Below are 20947 nucleotides of genomic sequence, written 5' to 3'. Positions count from 1 at the left end.
CCATCAAGGGAAATAAAAGTTTCAGCAACATCTTGGGATGTTTCTTTTCATTTACGTTTATTATTTGCTCGATATCCAAGTCTATTCGTTACCTGAATGACTATGTCCTGTCGTACTGAGGGAAATATTTCAATGCTTTCCTTTTCATTGACACGCACTATTTTACGAGAGATCACGGGTTCGATTCCCAGACTGACCACGACATTTGGACAGTCTTAACCCTTGTTCGTTCCTTTCTTAGAACTAAAAAGAGGGAGCAGGATGTAAGGCGGCAACGTTTGTGTATCTTGTTCTGGGAAAATGTTTGGTTGTTTTTCATTTTTAATTACACGACACATGAAAAATAGTGAATGGGTTGTACATCTGGTGTTTCTTCTCTGTTTGTTACACATGCACGTATCTTGGGCACATGAAAAATATTGAATCTATAATGCATTTGGTGTTTTTGTTTTTTTACTTGTACGTTACGCATACACTTATTTTCGGCACATGAAAAATACTGAGTCTTTTATGCATTTGGTGTTCGTTAGGTGTTTTGCATGTACAATACACTGATCACGAACACTTGAAAAACACTGAATCTGTTTTGGAATAATTTGGGTGTTTCTTGCTTGTTCGTTTCATATGGTGGTTCTTCCACTTTCTGCTGGTTCCACTACAGTCCTTGCTTCCACCCTACTCCACCTTTCACTAACCACTTTTTCATAGTATCCTGTCGCTTTGAGTCCTTTATTCCACTGCAGTCCACTTTTTATAATGTACTCCCCCACTTAATACTGTCTCCACCGCTGTCCTTCAGTTCACCTTACTCCACTTCCCACTTAATCTTTCTGTCTGTCTCCACCCTCCTGTATACACTCTACTTAATTCTGGATCCACTTCACTTCCTCACTCCACACTACTCCACCACCCAACTTTTAAACTGGTGGAGGGCCTGGTGTGGTGTATGGAGGAGTGTGGTGTGCTGTGGTAAGGGCAGTGGGCACACGAGCTCATCCGGTGACAGACTGAGTTCTTGCTTAGATGACATTTCATACGCGTACATGATTTCCGCTTTACTGACGTACGCACATACGGGTACATACATACAATTATACATACATAAACATAAATTCCTAATACATACATACATAAATACATACATAATACATATATACATACACACAAATATATAAATACATGATACGTTCATACATGCATGCATACATACATTTATAGGGTACGATTTTTCAGTCTTCGATACACATGCACACATACATACATTTATAATGTCTTAAGTATACATACATGCATGTATACATAGATGCACTCATCTATTTTCCTATGTGCACACATACATTGTTCTCATACATGCATACATACATACATACATACATACACATACGTAAAGACACTTCCTTTCCCACCACACACACAAACACACACACACACACACACACACACACACACACACACACACACACACACACACACACACACACACACACACACATCCTGTTACATGTACACTACGTTAGTATACCTGTATATTAGTCTCATATACTATCTATCTGTCTATCTTTTCTGTAAATATGCGTACCTTACTTTGCCCTCTGTTTATCTATCGGTTCATTTGTCTATCTAGTGACTAGTCAGTGGCTACACCTCCACCTTGTAGTTCACGTTGGCGCCTCGACAAAAGATCCTTTAGTCACATCTGTCCCTACTCATTGTCAACCCCCCTATCCCACGTCGCACCACTCTCTTATTCCAGCATAACACCCTCCCTTATAATACTTTCCCACCTCGTTCTTGATCTCCCTCTCCATCCTCATACACGTACTGAAGTAGTAAGTAACCTCTCTCTCTCTCTCTCTCTCTCTCTCTCTCTCTCTCTCTCTCTCTCACTATGGAGGTGTTAATGCATGTGTATGGATTTAACCCGTTAGCGCCAGGGTTCGACTCTTAGTGCAGGCAGTTGGCACCACTTTACTCAGGTGTCCATCCATCCTCTGTGGGTTGATAGGTGCAATGAGTACCTAGGGTAACACTTAGGGGAGGTAACTGTGCTAACCTAGATGATGCAGAGGCTTTGTATCCCAGGATATTGGGTTATCCCACACAGGCTCAAAAGAGACTTATGTGACGGAAATGAGCACCGCTGCTAAGCCCTTCGTGGTGTCTGGCCCCATCTTTACCTTACGTATGTACAGTACCAATGTGAGTATGCATGTATGTATGCAGTAACTGCAACCCCAGGCTCATCTGAATGCGAACCAGCGGACTGCTGGCTTAGGTTTCCCATCACTTGAAGACTACCAAGGCAGCGGAATCACCCTGCCCCAGATTTCCGTTCTGTGCACTTTTTTTTTTTATTTTTTATTTTTTTACTACGCGCGGTTTGATTTTTTCAGAATGATCATCCTTCCACCTTTTTTTTTTTTTTTTTTTTCCGTGTCTCTCTCTAACCTAACATATCGTAACCTAACCACACCTAAGAGATTAAGCTAGCTTACTAACCAGCATATGACAGGCTGGATAGACAAGGACTGTGGAAAGTATTAAGAATATATGGAGCTGATGGGAAGTTGTTGAAGGCCGTGAAGAGTATGTATGAGGGTGCTAAGAGTATGTATGAGGCTGCGTGTGGATAGTGAACTGGGTGAAATTTTCTATTTGAAGGTTGGATTGAAACAAGGGTTTGTCATGTCTCCATGGTTGGTCAGTCTTTATTCGGATGAGGTTATAAAAGAGATACAAGGTAGGGCAGTGGATGTTGGAGCGGCCATAGTGAGAGAGGACAATGTTTGAAAACTCCCTGTACTGTTGTTTGCAGATGATACTGTGTTGTTAAGTGAAGACGAAAGGGAGCTACGAGGCTTGATGAATGAGTTTGGGAGAGTGTGTAAGAAATGGAATCTAATGGTGAATGTAGGGGAGAGTAAAGTTATGGTCTTCGAGAGATGTGAAGTCAGTGAATGTACAGTGAGGTTGGATAAGGGGGAAATGGAAAATGTGAGTGCGTTTAAGTACTTGGGTAGTGTGATGAGTAAGGATGGAAATTTAGAGGGTGAAGTGCTTGAAAGGGTGCAGCAGGGAAGAAAGGTTGCTAGTTCCTTGAGAGCAGTGATAAGAAACAGGGCAGTGAGCATGGAAATGAAAAAGTTACTACATGACAGTATTGTGATACCAACTCTAACGTATGGAAGTGAAGCATGGACCTTGTTGGAGGGACAGAAGTCAAGAGTGAGAGCAGTGGAAATGAGTTATTTGAAAGGAGCACGTGGAGTCACATGGAGAGACAGACTGACAGATGAGGACGTGAAGGAGCGTTGTGATGTGGATGTGGATGTTGATAGGAAGCGTTAGGAGAAACACACTGAAGTGCTTTGGCCATGTGGAGAGGATGGAGAGTGAGAGACTGACGTGGAGAGTGTATGTGAGTGAGGTGGAGTGGGGGAGAGGGAGGGGGAGGCCAAGGATGAGATGGAGGGATGAAGTGGAGAGATATATGAGAGAGGGGGGGGGTGAATTGGGAGCAGGACAATGAAATGGGGGGGGGACAGGGCGACATGGAGGCGATTTATTTGTGGCCACCCCTTACAGGATTAAAGCGTCTGGCAATAGATAGGTAGATAGATAGATAGATAAATAGACTAACAAAGTAACCTACCCTGATTCCAAGAAAATAAGCTAACCTAACCAAGACTTTCCTGGGCGAAAGTCAAAAGTGGTATACACAGAACGCAAATCAGCCACCCGCTCATACTGTGCCACCACATGAAGGTGTCCTTGTGTGTGTGTGTGTGTGTGTGTGTGTGTGTGTGTGTGTGTGTGTGTGGCTATGGCTTTTAGGGTTTGAGTAATTTCTCTTGCATTGTTGTACTGGAATAAATACAATGCTGAAACAAATTCCAGATTATTACTGCTCATGATACAAAGAGTTTAGAATAAATCAATCACTGTGCCCTTCACAGCAGTTTGGCCTGGCGCGTTGGTCATGACGGCGGCCATGTTTGTCTTTGCTCTAGTTTGCGCTGCGTTTCATCATCCTTTTCTGTTGATGGTGGAGCCTTCACGGAGCCAGCATGGATCAGGTTAGCACAATACCTGGTCTTTATGGTGTTTTCTAATTCATATATGCATCTGAAACTCCAACTATACGTGTAGGTGATGATTAGTGACAATCTGAGGGTAAAAGATAGTGTTATATTTATGTAATATCCTGAAATGGATTAGTGTAGCGTGCAGGCTTCGTTAGGCCGCACGTGTGATCGGTAATGATGTACTTAAATAACGCATAGCCATTTAAGGTAGGTAAGAATTTAAGGACGCATGTATGTAGAACAGTTACGTATCTCTTGCACCCCAGGATGAATTGTGGGTAAATGTTTTACAAGACATTGATCGAATTCCCAAGGTACGAAGTAACGGGAATCAACACTAGATTTCGCAAATCAAAAATAAGCCAGATGTGGGTTTTTAAATGTGGTGTTTTGGCCTTAGGTAAATGTACCCTTTCCCCGAGGCAGAAGGACCTTACCAAGTAATTTCACATTCAGTTTGTTTTCTTATTTTTCTGACCATTTTCAGGATGGTTACTTTTCCAGCTGAAAATTTTCCCATCATCACGTTCCTGAAGCTGTACCCGCAGTTGTATATTTGTGGCATAATGGAAGATCCGTACTTAAAGATGGATTTCGTTTCCCAACTGGATGCTGGGTTTCGTTGGGTTAGGTTAGATTAAACTATTAGGTACAGTTAAGCTAAGTTAGATATAAACACTTAGGACAGGCTGATGACAAACCAGTTGACAGCAAAACATAGCTAATAACAATGGGGAAACAGATTTTCAATGAAACACATACCACCCCAGAAATAATTAAAAAATATATCGGCTATACCCCAGAAATAACTTAAAAATATATCGGCTATCAGGAAGAAGAACTTAAGGTGCTTCTACTGCTTCACGTAAAGCTTAGCTATTGTTACTTGGCTTTATAAGCATTAATCCCAACTTTTTTTTTTTTTTAATGGTGTAAATGAATGTTTTTTAGCCATTTTAGACAGTCCCCAGATGCCACTTGACCTTAGATCTGTGTCTTTTGAGGCTAACTGAGACCAATTTCCAGTCTTGATCATTGTCAGTGGTGAAGTCCACCTTGACTTTGATTTTGAATTTGAAAAAAGAAACACCCATTTTCGGCCCTGTGGTTGGCTGAACTCAAGCATTATGCACCACTGCAAGAGGGGGGAATGCATTTTCATTGGACAAAATATAAACAAACCACCAGCAGAGGCACATTTTACAATCCTCACAGTGACTTTTTTATTTATGGAAAAAGACATAGAAGTTGACTGCATTGGATTGATTCCTGTTATTAGCTACTTATGAGGCTGGTGTTAGGGTATTGTAATCATTATTTGAATTGTGAACTGAAAGTATGGCAGATATGTGTAGTGTTTGATTATTGTAATAAATGGATAATGCAGATTGCAGTAAAGAACTTTGTGTGTACCAGGGGAGTATGTATCAGTAGGATGCCATAGGGGCCATATTCTACCTCATGTTTGACATTTTTCAGGAGTAAGATATACCAGTATTTAGAAAGATTAGATGAGGCATGTATATCGTCTGTTGTACGTTACACTGCTGACAGCTGTTAGTTGATTGTGGAGAAGGAAATTCACGGTATTTGTTAGATAACCAGTACAGTTATTTTTTCCCAGCATTTCCTTATTTCACTGATTATGCATTCAGTGGAATCTAGTATAGGCTAATTTTAAAAGGGAGTTTGGCTTGGGTTCTTTTAGCCAAATAGAAATGCAATTTTATTTTATGTTTTATAATTTTATGAGTACTGATATACAGCTGTTCTCCATCATAATGGGCATTAGTCTAAGGTTCAGTATTCCTCCCAGAAACCAACAAGGGTGGAACAGTAGGAGGGCACCCATCATATAATTTTTAGTTGTATTTTTTTCTTAATTAGTAGTCTATTTCAGTGATGGCTTTTTATAATTGTGGAAATATATAATTTTGAAACTTAATTATATAAATCGTCATCACTTTTACACTGTCCATGGCAAAATGCCGTGCACTGAAGGTCTGTCAATTCGATTTGGCCAAAGATCAGTCCAACACCCACTTAACTGAGGTTAATCTAACCTGTTCAAGCCTCATCAGTACAACCTTGTGACACATGAGGTTTGGGTCATAAAAGTTTTTTCTAGGGAACTTGGATGTCAAATAAATTTCGCCATTGTGAAATTTATTCCCGGTCATACAATTTTCATTGTTCACTGACAAGAGCTCCTACCTTTATTTTCAACAGATAGTGCGACATATCTCAGTAACTATTTAGCAAATGCCACAACTGGAATTCAAGTAATTTGAAGTGTTGGAATTCAAGTAATTTGAAGTGTTGTATGTTTATATCTCACCATTTGCTGACACTTCTGTGAAACTTCCATTGCAGAACAATGCTCCCCCCCCCCTCCCTTTGAAGTCATTAATAACCCTAGGGGTTATTTGCAATGAAAGTTATAGAAGAAAAGTGTTAGAAAATGATGAGATATAAGCAGAAAACACTTTAACTCTAGACGCTGGGTGTTTTATGGTGGGGTTGTCACCTCATTACAGACAATTTTCTCAAAATAGCCTGTTCTCAAGGCTTCATATCAGAGAAAGTAAAGCAGTTAGGAAAATAAGTGAAAGGCCTTATTGCTCACAAACTGTTCTTCCTGCGAATGAAACCATCCCCAGGTCTGCAGGTGGTCACGTTGATGAGTAACGACGTGAAGATGAGCAGCTATCGGCAATTGAAGTGGGATGTCTTCGTGCTTGTACACTTGACCCTGACTTCGGCTTTGCTCTCAACAAGATAACTTCTCCACTACTAGATACACTAGACACAGTGGCATCCAAGACTCGCCCTATGACACTATTTCTGAGCCCTTTCCTAGTATGTTTGGGCAAAGGCATGGCAGGGGTGAATGAGGCAAGGGATCTGCATGGTGTGGGAATGGAATCGGATAAGGTGGCTTCAGAAAACATCATTCTGCACCTGGCAAAGTCATGGGATAGACTGATGCACGCTTGTGTACACTGGCGAGAGTCTTTCCCTACCCTTTGGTGGTGAGATCAAACATAAGCCAGTTCAAACAATGGCGGGAATGCACTTGCAGCACTGTCACCTGGTGGTCTCGGTCCACCTAAATTGCAACTGCATATCACGTTCCCCCGCGGGGGAGGGGGGTAAACTACTTAAATTCCAGTTGTAGTTTGTACTAAGTATTATTCCTTGTCTCCACACTTAGCTTCGGGGTACTGATACTTAATAGACTACAGTACTGTATTTTTAAGTACCGTACAACCTCACCATAGACTAATTGGGGCCCAAGCCATTCCGAAAAAGCGACATCCGGACTTCCCTCTGCTAATCTGGACTTTTCCAATATACAGTATCAGACATTAGTCTGGCTTGCACTAACGTTTTTTAAACTGTTTTTACTATCATTGCAGTACTGTACTGTATTATACCATCACTACAATAGTCAAATGGTATAAATATACTGTATATAATAATACTGTACTGTACCGGTACACTGATAAACATGTCTTTTATTTACCTTTTTGTGGTGAACTTAGCTGAAGTGGCTTGGCAGTCCTGACTGCTGCTGTCTTTATCGAACTTTTTCTGATATATACAAGAATTTAGTCTGGTAGTTCCTCGATTCCTATAAAAATGAATTCTGGTCTATGGAAGTCTGTTATATTGACGTTTTAGTGTATGGATAAAAGTATCGTTTTCAGTACAGTACTTGGACTTTCTGTATTTTACTTTTTTTTTTTTTTTTTTTTTTTTTTAAATAATAAATCAATAAGGGCTAAGACATAGCCTCTGGGAAAGGACCTTTGGTTTTGGAACATGTATCACTTTATGACTGGATGCCCTCCGACCCTTCGGTCAGAGCTCTCTAACCCACTGAGCCACGGCTGCTACCATCAGCTAGGTGACAGGAGAGCGCTACCTCTCCTGGCAGGGCAGCTTACCCGGGCGTGGCGTGAACTCACGACTCTGCAGTCACAAGTCAGGCGCTCTGCCACTGATCCCCCATACCCCCATGAATTCTCAATATCCTTTTTTTAGCAGGAATTGGTTGAGTTACCATACAAATAGCAGTCAGATTTTGCTTCTGGGTCACCACCAGTTGAAATACATTACTTCTTGCCAGTGCAGAGGTTGCCTTGCCTTTTTTATGAGCTGTGTTTTTCTGTGTCACCTTGATCTCTAAAGATGTGCCAATATTGATACAGGAACGAAGGCACCAACGATCCTTAGCAAATTACCTCTTAGATTCTTAAAAATTGTTTAATGATTACTTTAGAATAAGGTACGGTAATGTATCAAAATTGAGAGTTACAGAAATGTATAGTGACTATATGTCCTTCCTAATGCCTGAGTAGTGTTGATATTACTTGGGTTTCGCTGAGGACTAGAGCATTCTGCCCAAAACATACAGTCTGGATGACCCTCTGGCCATGCTGGCACGTATGGGTAAAACATTACAAAGGAGTACAGAAGAAAGCATACAGCAACAGACCTCATGTTGTTCTTGGGGCTGTTTGTTGCAGAGAAGACTATGATGTATATCTGATGCTATGAGCTGAAGATAGGAATAACAAATCAAGAAGGCTCCCCACTGCCCACCAAACCCTTCACCTGAAGTGTTTTAGTATCAGTTAGTTAGGCTCTACATAACTTTAAGCTTGTGATGACAGTTGGTGAACATTACTGTTATGTATCACAGCAGTAGTAAAGAAGTACCTCCCAAAGAAACATCTAGCACATTAGAGGTAAAATCTGTTTAATCTGTAAACCATGGCTTCAATTGAAAGTGAGGAAAACAACTGCCAGGCAGGGTTTTAAATAAAGAGGGAAGGAGATTTCTGTTTAATTTTATTTAGTCGAATTAATCATTATTAGCTGAGCTGTTCATTTCCTCTTAAATTAGTTTTCTAGAACATCAGAGTTTGTATTCATATTCACTATTATTTACATTAATTTTGATAAAGTTTTAAGTTTGAGTTGTAGAGATTTGGTGAAATATGGTACTGTGTAGTTAAATTGAGTTAGAGGGAGATAATAGGACAGAGCTTGACCCCCTCATTGTCATGATGTCTTCCCATAGTCAGTTCTGGCTGCCTCTGTGAATTTACACGTATTAAAGGAAATTGAGTGCTTCTAGCTCTTTTGTTACCAGATGTCTCTGATTAAAATTGATTGTTTCTTGGTAGAGAGAGAGAGAAAAAAAAGGATGAAGGAAATCATACTGAAGGGATCAAGGTTCTTTATTTCTGTAATGTTAGGATTACATGCAGCATGTCCTCAGGGACTGCAAAAAAAAAAAAAGGGTCTTGCAGAGAATGAACATTATGTGAATTGAACCATTAGAAAAATGGAATTTTGTGTTCTCTCATTAATTTTTTCCAGTTGTCACTGAATCTTTGGCAAATGGTGTATAGTGTTAAGAGTAGTGAAAAATAATGACACAGAAGCTGCTTACAGAGTGAGCGAGCCTTCCAGAAGCAGCCTCTTGTCTTCTTGAACCGCAAGAAGGTTCTGGGTAAGAGGCCGCGTGGGCTGAGGCACACGCGGCAGGTGGGGCTGGGCTTCAAGGCACCCCGTGAGGTAAGGCACTGCGGCATCACACCTGGCCCGCATGCCCCCCAGCCCGCCTCACCACCACACACATGCTTCTCACAACCAGCCATCACTTAGAGTATGCATGCACCAGTCTGTACAGCATTTGATCCCTTTAAGATTATATTCCATAAAGTGGATCCATGCAGTACATTGCAAATTTTTTTTTTTTTGTTACCAATGCTAATGGCTAGTATGCAGAGATAAAATAGTTTTTCACTATTCAGTTCTGTATTTGTGAACTACCTGATGAGAAGAGAAAAAGTTTATATTTTTTTCAGTAATGGTGAAAATTAGCCCATGCTATTGTTGCTTGACAGTTTGTCATTGACTGGTAGCAAAATGAGTCAGGTTGTGAGAAGCTTGGTTTCACCAGTAGTACCCTGAGTCAACCCTAGCACCCACAGCCTCCTGGTACAGTTGTAGGAGCCATCTTGCACCAGACATCAGTTGAACTACTTTTAATTGGAATGGAAATGCCCATGTTTTGGCCCGGTGGTGAAGATGGTTCCTACCTCTACCGTCTGTGTGTTCCCCAACCCCTGCATGTGTTCGTGTGTATGTGTGTGCGTGACCTTAACCCTGGCACCTTGCATGGTTGTTGTTGCAGAGTGAGAAGGCTTTCCAGAAGCAGCCTACGGTCTTCCTCAACTCCAAGGCTGCCAAAGAGAAGACTGGCAAGGCCAAGCGCCATGTTCGTAAGGTTGGCCTGGGCTTCAAGACCCCCAGAGAGGTAGTCATAGATGCTTTATTGTTGGCTTTAATATCACAATAATGTGATTGTAATTATATGATAACACCCACAATGAGTGACCTAAGCTCTTCTGCTTCTCTTGCCAAAGATGGATAGATGTTAGATTTCAAAAGTACTAGATTGCATTGTGATAGGAGGGGGCGCTCACCATCCACTCACTCGATGTACTGGTAGTACTGCTCTTGGGTGTCTGCCGTGTCCTCTCCTCCATCCGTCTTTCCTTCCATCCTCCTCTGTCTTTCTTTCCTTCAGTCTTTCCTCGTCCTTCTGCCTAAGGGTGACTTTACACTCCTTCTTCTGTCTTTCTTTCCTTCATTCTTTCCTCTTCCTTCCACCTGTGAGTGACTCTACACTGAGTGACAAGCCAAATTGTTTCCTGTACACCAGGAAACCATTTACTGTGCTGTGTAGTAACTATACAGTATACTGTAACCAAATTTTGGTGCCTGGTGGTTTTTTGGTTAATTATTGTGCTCCAGTCGGATTGATCCAGCAAAGGTTTACATTTGAGGGGTGGTTGGAGTTTATTGCTCACATAATGCCACTCAGGGATGAATGAGGCTGGTCACTCTCATTTTAAATGTCAAGACCAACTGGCTAGCCCTGGGCTTCTACGCTCCTCTTGGGGCAATGTAGGATTGGATGATGGATGGATGGATGGACTAGATTGCAGATCCTAATATGAAGATCGTGGCCAAAACATGTGGGAAGTGTTCTGTTGATACAGACATGTAACATGAGGTGCATCATATTTGATGGCTACCATAAAATGGCGAGGTAACCAGTTTAGTAAAGTGTTTTAGTGGAAAGCGCTCCTGAGTGAACTTAGGTTGCTGAAACTGTATAGAGAAATTGTCTGATATTGTGAGTGTTATCTGTTTACACTTTCAGTGTTGTTGGTGTTAGTTGTGATGTATTATTTTTGTTATTATTATTTTTTTTTGTGAACCCTTTGCTTGAGTGTAGGATCAGAGCATGATTATAGCAACACTAGTTCTGCCTCCCAGTGTTTTCACCCATCCTTAGTTACTGCATTGTTGTTTGTCTTAGCTTTGATGTAAAACAGTACAGTGATAATAAAAGCTTTGTAAATAATGGTCATGACAGTTGGAGTTATTTGTCAGAGTAATATTTAAAAATAGAGTATCAGGTAGCTACTGTACAAGTATATTATTCTTGGTGAAAGGGGTGAAAAAATAGATCCTTTTTAATTTTTGTGCATAATAATGCATAATAAAAAAGACTGGAGATGGGGCTGGAACCCCCTCTTCCTCATTATGTACTAGCATGGGGCTGTGATGGTCCCATCACTAAGCACTGATGCTACAAGCAGTTTCATACTTCCTACATCTTAGAGTGGAGGAAAATAGTATGTTACCTGGAGTTGCTGTGCCGATCCATGTCCTAAGAGCTTGTTTTGGATCTAAACACTACATGTAAATTAGGGTTAGGATGGTGGTGATGCACAGTACAGTAGACCCTCATTGTACGATGAACCAGTATGTGTGAATCTTGTGCACAATTACAAAGAAGTAAGGACTTTTCAATATGTAGGAGGTGGCAACCATCATCCACTCACTCGATGTAGTGCTGCCTACTTCTTCCTTCACTTTTATAATTCTTTTTATGTGTCTGCCCTCCCCTATTCCTATTTCTCCCATTTTTCCTGTCACTCTTTATTACTCTTCTTTCCTTTTCAGGTGGCTTTACATTGAGTGACAAGCCCAATGGTTTCTGTTAGCCAGGAAACCATATACAGTGCTGGATTGTAACCATATAACCAACCCATATATGTTCCCTGTCTGTGTATAGTATTCCCCTCCTCGTAAAACAACTAACTCAGAGACAAACAGCCACCCCTTACAGGTTTATGGTGTATGGCTATAGATAGTTAGGTGGAAATTTTGCCTATACAATCATTATGATCTCTTACAAATTCTCACTGCTCAATATACAATCGCTGTTTTTGCTTATATGGTGACTCATGCATGTCTCCAGTCATTTGTTTGTTTGAAGCTGGCCATTGCCCTCCTTACTATCGTAAGAACATAAGAAGTGGATAACTGCATAGGCCAATTGGACCATGCTGTCCAACTTCTACAAGAGCGTGACTGAACTACAAGAATAAGACAAGGATGACAAAGAAGGCGTCTCTTTGCTACCCTTTTCTTATTCAAGCAGTTTAGTCACACCCTTGTAAGTTGGGTGTGTTAGTGTCAGCAGTGGTGTTGGAGTTCAAGCAGCATATTAAGTGCAGTGAAGTGAAACAACTTCTAGTTTAGCTGACTTGGAAGCTTGTTTCTAGACTTATTTTGGGTATTAAGGAGCAGTGAAGTGAAATAACTGCCAGTGTTGCAATCATCTCGATACATGAGTTAGCTATGTGATGAATTTTTTCAAACTCATCCCCATCGTAAAATGAGGGCATACTGTACAGTACTGTGCTGCACCATTTCAGTATAATATGTTTAGCTCATTGTTGCAGCCTCCAGTTGATATTTCAGCTTAGGACATTTTATTTACGGTGAAATGGTTTATGAAGTTAATATCTGCCCTCACGAATTCCATGTCTCATAAGCTAAATGGGATTGTCTGTGTTGCCAAGAATAATAAAAAAAGATGTCACACTCAAGAAATTAGTCCTTCAGACTGAGTACTTCATTCTTACTTTACTTTTGCCACAGCTGGATGATTTTACAGGGATTCAGGCTGGAGGGATTAGGTAGCCCACAGTAATCCCATCACTGCAACAAATAATTTCAAATTTGAATAAAACAGTTTTGAGTTATTAAGAATACACTTATATTCATATATAACATAGAACAACTAACTCAAGAGTCAAATGGTTACCTCTTATGGGATTATGGCATCTGGCTAAAGATTATACCATAGGACTGAGTGCTGAATGTTTAATGGTGTTTGTTTATTTTGGCTGTGACTGATGTTCTGTTTCCCTTTGCTGTGCCTCTTAGGCCATCGAGGGCACCTACATTGACAAGAAGTGCCCCTTCACTGGCAATGTGTCCATCCGTGGCCGTATCCTGACAGGTGTGGTGCAGAAGATGAAGATGACACGCACCATCACTATCCGCAGGGACTACCTCCACTATATTAGGAAGTATAACAGGTGAGTTTGCTGCTGATTAGTTCACTCTTATTTGTGTTTTCCCTGTCCTTGCATTTTGGGACCTGCCTTGCCCCATTATTAAGTTAGAAAAAGTTATTTGGATGAAGGTGGTAAGTAGAAATGAGTATGATGAGTGGCAGCTGGTGATCTGTTGGTTTGTAATGCTCAAGTCAGTAAAGACCTTGCTTAGGCTTACATTTAAGAGGTGACTAGAGTTTTCCACTGAAATAATGCCATTGGGGTGAGTAGGCGGGTCATGTACCCTTAGATCTACGAGATTACATTAGCCAACTTTTGGTTCCCAACATCTCAGATGTGGGTAGCTAAATTGGATTTGGCTATTACCTTTGAATGAACTGAGTTAGAAAAGGGATGAATGAAAGGCTGTTGGTACAGGGAGTGTTTTGGTCTTTGGGGAAAATGACCATATGTTGTTTTGAATACCATAGTTGCAAACATTAATATCAGTCCACTTCATTGTGACATGAAGGAGAGTAGTAAGCAATGACTTGAAACATGGAGTTGTAACATTCGGAGCCAAAGTAACTTTTCAGAATTCATTGTAAAATTGTCGTCACTGCTTGACTAAAAAGTGAATCAATATTACTGTCCACATTTCTTGAGTGCATTAACCCCTTCACTCCAAGGGCATGTTATTGTTAACTTTTTTGTTACCACACAGTTACTTTCAGCTTAAGAAAGCATGAGGAAGATTAGCTACATTATATCTACTGTACTTTCTGTAACCCCTCCAATTTTATAGAAAGAAAAATGCCAGTGTGAATACAGGTATTAAGATAGCAAGAAGAAAAATATAAAATGTCATAAGATTGAAGAGTTGGTGGTGTGATGCTGAGTTCTCTTGTGATTTTCATCTTGCTCTATACCGGTATATCTGAACTCTTCACACCTCTTTGAAATGGAGGAAGATTTAATGAAACTGATGCACGTCTGTTACTGCCTAAGAGGTCACTCTGAAGCTGGATTGCTTCTTTTGGTAATAGTTTGAATAAAGGAAAATGTAAGTTACTGGAGGTTTTATATAGCTGAAGCTGAATAAAATTGAATAAAAAGAATGTTACATAAACATTTGTCATTCTACTGAAAAGGATGTGCATCAGTAAGGTGAGAATATGTTCTTGGTCCTTTTCATTCATTCATCATCCAGTCTTACGCTGCCTCATGAGGAGCATAGGAACCCGGGGCCAGGCAAGTTGATCCTGACATTTAAAATGAGAGTGATCAGTCTCACTCATCCCTTAGTGGCATTACATGAGCAATAAACCTCAACCATCCTTTGGATATAAACCTGCGCTGGCTCAATCCCATTGGAGCGCCGTAATTACCCACTAAACCACCAGGTGCCAAAATTTGGTTATATGGTTACTACCCAGCATAGTAAAAGGTTTCTTGGTGTACAGAAAACCATTTGGCTTGTCACTTAGTGTAGAGTCGCCCACAGGCAGAAGGAAGAGGAAAGAATGAAGGAAAGAAAGACAGAAGAGGGAGTGTAAAGGCACTCGTAGGCAGAAGGACGAGGAAAGAGTGAAGGAAAGAAAGACAGAAGAGGATGGAAGGAAAGAAGGATGGAAGAGAGGAAAGGGCAGACACCCGAGAGCCGCACTACATCGAGCGAGTGGATGGTGAGCACCCCCACCTACCACATATGTTCCTTGTTTAAAAAAAAAAAAAAAAAAAAGTGTGTATACAGTACCCAGTACCTGTATAAAGTTACCTTCTTTTGTAGAAGTGTGACTTAATGGTAACATGGGAGAGCAAATATAATGCCTGCACAGATCCAGTGGGCACCATATGTTGGGCCCAACTTTGAAGATGTTGGCAACACTTTTCTAGGACATCCAAGCAGCAACCGTCTACCTGCCACGGCTTGTTATGATTTTACTAATTTGGAATAACAAGGGGATCTTGAACTTCAGTAGGAAAACAATGAAATTATTTATTTTGTATTTATCATGAAGATCAAATTACAGTTGCATAACTATATACACCATGTGGCACTTTGGCAGTGATTATTCAGGGCACCTTATTTACAAGATGAATTTTCTGTAGAAGTTTGGTGATTAATGCATTTTTTAAAAATCAAAAGGATAGATTATTCTAATTATCAGCTACTGAATGACCCTTTCAAGTTACTTTCATACCATGCTTGTTAGTTATTGCAGGTGATGAAAATAAAATAAAAAAGCAATCTCCTGGTCCTTTGTAGAAGGATGTAAATTAGAAATTCATCTTACCTTAATATTTATTACAATAATGTATGTGAATGGGTTTAGTATGTTAGGCTGAACCAAGATATTGTAGGCTTGAATGTGTGAGTGATTGTAGCTACAACTTATTTCACTGGATGCTCTCTTCATAGGTATCCTACTTCCCCCCCACCCCTAAGGAATTATAGTTAAGATGTAAATTGATATTGTGGAGAGAATCTCTCTTAACTTTATTGTATTTTCAGGTTTGAGAAGCGCCACAGAAATATGTCTGTTCATCTGTCTCCCTGCTTCAGGTAATGCTTACTGTATTCTGCATTATTTAATCGGTAACTGATCTATATGAGTGGTAACAGTTGGCTCATTTTATCTTGACATTTGGCAGGTATGAGTAGGGTAGTTCCCCTTTTGTGAGAGTATATGCATGGTTCGGTTTGATGTAATTTTTTCTTATGTATAAGACTTGGAAAGTAATGATTCTGGTGACTTGGGATATATATATCAGAAAAAGGTGTTGTCGTAATCTGGTAGTTTTTTATGTACTATATAATACGTTCTTTACAGTTGGCAAAATCTATGATGTTTATTCAGTTTTGTAATTAAATGAACTCAGCTTGATATTGTGGTATATATGCTAATTCAGCATGTAATGCAAAATTGTATACGGTAGGAATATTGCTGTGGTTTATGTAGGAGAATTTCAAGATTCAATGTGTGAAGTATGTAAAAGTGAATTTCTTCTGATGTCAAAATATCACCAAGAGAATTTACTAAACTTTTTTTTTTTTACCTTAACTTGGCCCAGATTCCTGTCCTTGTGCAGCTTATTTCATGTAGCTTGATGGCAGGAAACAGCTGCTATGCCTCCACATCTTTCCATAGCGTCTCTTTATGGCTAGTGCAGCATTCTAGCATTATAGCACTTCTTCATGGCTAGCACCACATTCTGTTGTTAATTTATTGTTACAGCACAGTATACAAGGTAGAGATTTGTCAATTTTAGGCCAAGCTACAGTGAAGAGAGTATAGATAAATATGGTAAGTGTTGCCAGAAATAGAACATCCGACATCTGTTTTTGTGCACTTATCTGTCTGTGTGTGGAGCAACCTGATTTTTTCCCATACTGGCTGTACTAATAGTGAGTGTGTTGTAAACGTCAGGGAGATTGATGCAGTCTTTTGGCCCTTTTTGCCTTCCATCCTTCTTGGAAGGAGGGTTTTGTTTGAAGACTCAACATATAATCAATCCTCACTTAAAGTCAATGATGTGTACAGCTGTGATGACCTGCTTTTGGTTCATGGGGGAGGGATGTGAATAAGTCAACATTGAAACAACTTTATAATGAGTCACCGGAAAGAAAGTATGTTAATCATCACCGTAATGACACAGCTTTAAATGAGGATTGTTACTAAACCCAAATGTTTAACCTGACTGTGATGTACATCCCCCCCTTCCCCCATCCTGACTAATATATATATATATTTTTTTAATAGGGACGTAAGGACTGGCGACATTGTGACTGTTGGCGAGTGCCGACCACTGTCCAAGACTGTCCGCTTCAACGTCCTCAAAGTTAGCAAAGCTCCAGGCACCAAAAAGCAATTCCAGAAGTTCTAAAATAAATATGAAATAGAGCCATGTCTTTTGATCATCCGGAATTATAATGTAAGTTTTAAATTATATTGGGTGGGGAGTTTGGGTTGGAATGGTTATGATGTAGTGCAGGTGACAGTTTGTTTGTAATATACTGTAAGTATTTATTAGAAGTCAGTACAGTAGTTTCTTTGGCTAAACATATTATACAGTATGTTTGAAATGAAATTTGTACATTAGATGTGCAAAGTTTGCAGCAAACTGTGGGAAATAAATGCTAAAAAGCTAGGATGAGTTGAGTTGTACAGGATGGTATTCCTAAAAGGTCTTGGCCATTTCTTATACCCAAGTTTTCATAGAAGTGAATTATCATCAGAAGTCTGTATGGTCTTAATTTTCACTTAAACATTTATGTTGATTTGGTTGTGAAGTAGTTTGACAGTTGCACAAGTGAAGATAAGCAAAAATGTTCTCTAGTTTGACTATACCATATAACTACCAAACAACTAAGCCATTTACTAGTCACAAAATTGGCAGTACATTTACTAGTCACAAAATTGGCAGTACAGTAAATACTGGATCAACAATGCTAAAATAAATTATCGACAGCTTAGGGTTAATTATTTTCATGGTGTTGCTTACAATATCAAGTTCTGCTATTAAAGGGGTCATTACACGGCCAAAAGTGGCTAATGTGAGCCAGTTTTGTGAGCCGCTAGCCAAACTGACCAGCGGTGAGCGAGATTTTGCCTGTGAGGCGAAATGGAAAACAATTGTCTCGAGCTTGTTGTTGTGGTTAGAACTGAGCCTATATGAATTTTTTTAAGTGGTGAGAAAATATTCTGTTATAACAAGGAAACTTTTAACTAAAATTGTTAAGTAAATACATTTCAGTTTTTTTGGTTCTTATTCATTTGTATTTTCGTGATGTGTAATCAGTATTCGGACACTCTGGTGACCAACCGCATAGGCTGTCTGTTTTGTTTCCAAACAACAAGTGGAAAGTAGATTGTGACCAGTATTCGATATTGATCCTGCTGCAAGGAAAACTCTAGTAGACTGCCTTGTGGCTCTGGGGTTGCAGGAATATCTAAGGCAGTTGCAGAAACTGGAAAAGGGGGTGGGTACACCATGGTGGTTTGTTTACAAACGACTGCGAGGCGCCAAGGCAGATGACACTGCTAGCTGTTTTGGCTCGCAAAAACGCGTGTGATGGCAACTCGACTTTGCTACACAAAACCTGCTTGCATGTTAGCCATTTTTGGCCCAGTGTGATGCCGACTTAAGAAGAGCAACTCTTGCAATTTAATTTGGCTGAACTAATTTTGGTAGCTGCTGCTTGTGTCATTACTATGTACAGTACTTTTAGTAGCTAAAAATCATCCTGAAGATGTTATATTTGTTTTGCTTGTATGCATGGAATGAGGAACATGAAGTCACAGAGCATATCTCATTTGTAATTTTCACCACCCTGTGCTGGCTAGGACCAGCATGGCTACTTCAAGTCTGCCTAAGACCACCTCAAACATTTTAACAGCAGGTCCCAGGGCTGTGGTTATATTTTTACACCATTTGAGATATGCTGATTATGTACATGAATTAACTCCTATGATGTGCTACTGTGGCTGTATTAGAATGTCACAAGGTTCATACGAGGTGATGCTGGTGGTCTCTCTGACTGCAGGCACAAGGCTGCATAAGGACGGCATTTAACTTCGACAGGAAATATTTGGGCTATTTGCATTTTTTAACACTAAAGGGCTGTATTTGTTGTTAATATGGCAAATGAAATGACCATCCTTCAGTGCTGATTTTCTTGTGTGGGTGAATATCAGTCAGCTAGAAGAGTGTAGTTCAGGATAAGTGATCATGGTGGTTGACTGCAGCCTGCAGGAGAGGGATGCTCCCTTCAAGGTTTTAAAGTTTTATGAATATTGCAGCATGACGGCAACTTACACCACATGTAAGGAAGTCTGGCATTTATATGCTAGGACATAGCTTTTTGTCAGGTGAAGAAATTGTGAGCAAGGAAAGAAGAGTCTATCTGTTTATCTATTACCAGATGCCTCAATCCTGTAAGGGGTGGCCACAAGCATATCTCCGTGTTTCCCTGTCCCCTGCCATTTCACAGCCCAACCCCCTCAATCGTATACCTCTCCGCTCCATCCCTCCATCTCATCCTCGGCCTCCCCCTCCCTCTCTGCCCCTCCCCCCCCTTCCTCGTTCACATACACTATCCTCATTAGTCTCACTCTCCATCCTTTCCCCATGGCTAAGCAGTAGCGTGCCTGACGGGGGGGCGCTGTTTGAAACTGCCCCCTGGGCCCCCAGTTGAGGGGGGGCCCCCAAAAGCCTTAAAAATTTATAAGCTTTTTTTTTAATATTTAAAAATATATACATTTACCATCCCAACAATCCTGGCTGAGATATTAGATAAGTTTTGAGGATTAGGGGGCCTGGGTTTTTTGCGGGGCCACCCTCCTGGAGGGGGGGCCCCGCAAAGAACCCAGCCCACCGGGCCCCCAAATCTCTAGGTACACCCCTGTGGCCAAGCAACCTCAATGTGTTTCTCCTAATGCTCTCTATCATGTCCACATCCACACCAAAACGCTCCTTAACATCCCTATTTGTCAATCTCTCTCTCCATGTAACTCCACATGCCCCTCTCAAATAACTCATTTCTGCTGCTGTCACTTTTGACATTGTGTTCATCCAACAAGGTCCAAGCTTCGCTTCCACATGTTAGAGTTCATAGCACAATACTATCATGCAGCAATTTTTGTGCTTCCTTGCTCACTTCCCTATTTCTTATCACTGCTTAAGAACCAGCAACCTCTCTTCCCTGTTGTACCCTTTCAAGCACCTCATCCTCCAAACTTCCATCCTTACTCATCACTACCCAAATACTTAAATGCGCTCATTTTCCATTTCCTCATCATCCAACCTTACTGTACATTCAGTGACTTCATTTCTCTTGGGGCCGGTTTCTTACACTCTCCCAAACTCATTCACCAAACCTTGCAGTTCCCCTTTGTCTTCACTTAACAGTAGAGTATCAACTGCAAACAACAGTACAAGAAGTTTCCAAATGCTGCCTGTAAATTAAAGGCTTGAGTGGCACAACTCCCTGTTCCTGTTAATGTAATGGCCAGACATCACATTCATGACAGGTAGGAAAAATTGGTGTGTACTTACTAGACTATTATTTTATGACCAAAGAAAGGAACAGTGTGGGAGGACGCAAGAAAATGGAAGATAATGTAGATGTGCACAGTGCATAAGTGGACATCTCTCCAGCAGGGGACCATAACACCAACAAATCTGTTACTTCCAGCCTGTTGGAATTAATTACAGGTACTGTATAATGAATTCTTCCAGTCAGTTGTAAGAATGAGCCAGTTTAAGTATCATTGGTGGGTAATAACAACTTACATAACATGGGTACTGGTAACTCATTATGTTTTACTTAGCAATTCACATTACATACCTTTTGGATTAGATGTGTTAGTACAATATATATAATTAGGTGTGATGGGTATTTTTTGGTAGTTTGATTAA

At 40.4% G+C, this 20947-nt stretch overlaps 1 protein-coding gene across 2 annotated transcripts; it reads left to right on the top strand.

Annotated features, from left to right (window-relative positions):
• Positions 1 to 4015: 4015 nt before the first annotated feature.
• RpS11 (ribosomal protein S11) lies at positions 4016 to 17430 on the top strand. Of its 2 annotated transcripts, none has more exons than XM_080277220.1 (5): positions 4016 to 4076; positions 9552 to 9674; positions 13413 to 13567; positions 16041 to 16091; positions 17290 to 17430. In XM_080277220.1, exons 1-5 carry the CDS (start codon positions 4068 to 4070, stop codon positions 17411 to 17413), a joined length of 462 nt encoding a protein of 153 aa, XP_080133346.1. In that variant the 5' UTR covers positions 4016 to 4067; the 3' UTR covers positions 17414 to 17430. The 2 variants fall into 2 exon arrangements, with proteins under 2 accessions (XP_080133346.1, XP_080133347.1); XM_080277221.1 differs by lacking the exon at positions 9552 to 9674 and adding an exon at positions 10297 to 10419 and having other exon boundaries at positions 4031 to 4076.
• The last annotated feature ends 3517 nt before the right edge of the window (positions 17431 to 20947 follow it).

This window comes from Coenobita brevimanus, chromosome 69 (genome assembly GCF_032717465.1).
Source record: "Coenobita brevimanus isolate Jiangsu-jjx chromosome 69, ASM3271746v2, whole genome shotgun sequence".
Classification (NCBI taxonomy): Eukaryota; Metazoa; Arthropoda; class Malacostraca; order Decapoda; family Coenobitidae; genus Coenobita; species Coenobita brevimanus.
This window is presented reverse-complemented; position numbering and strand designations above follow the sequence as displayed.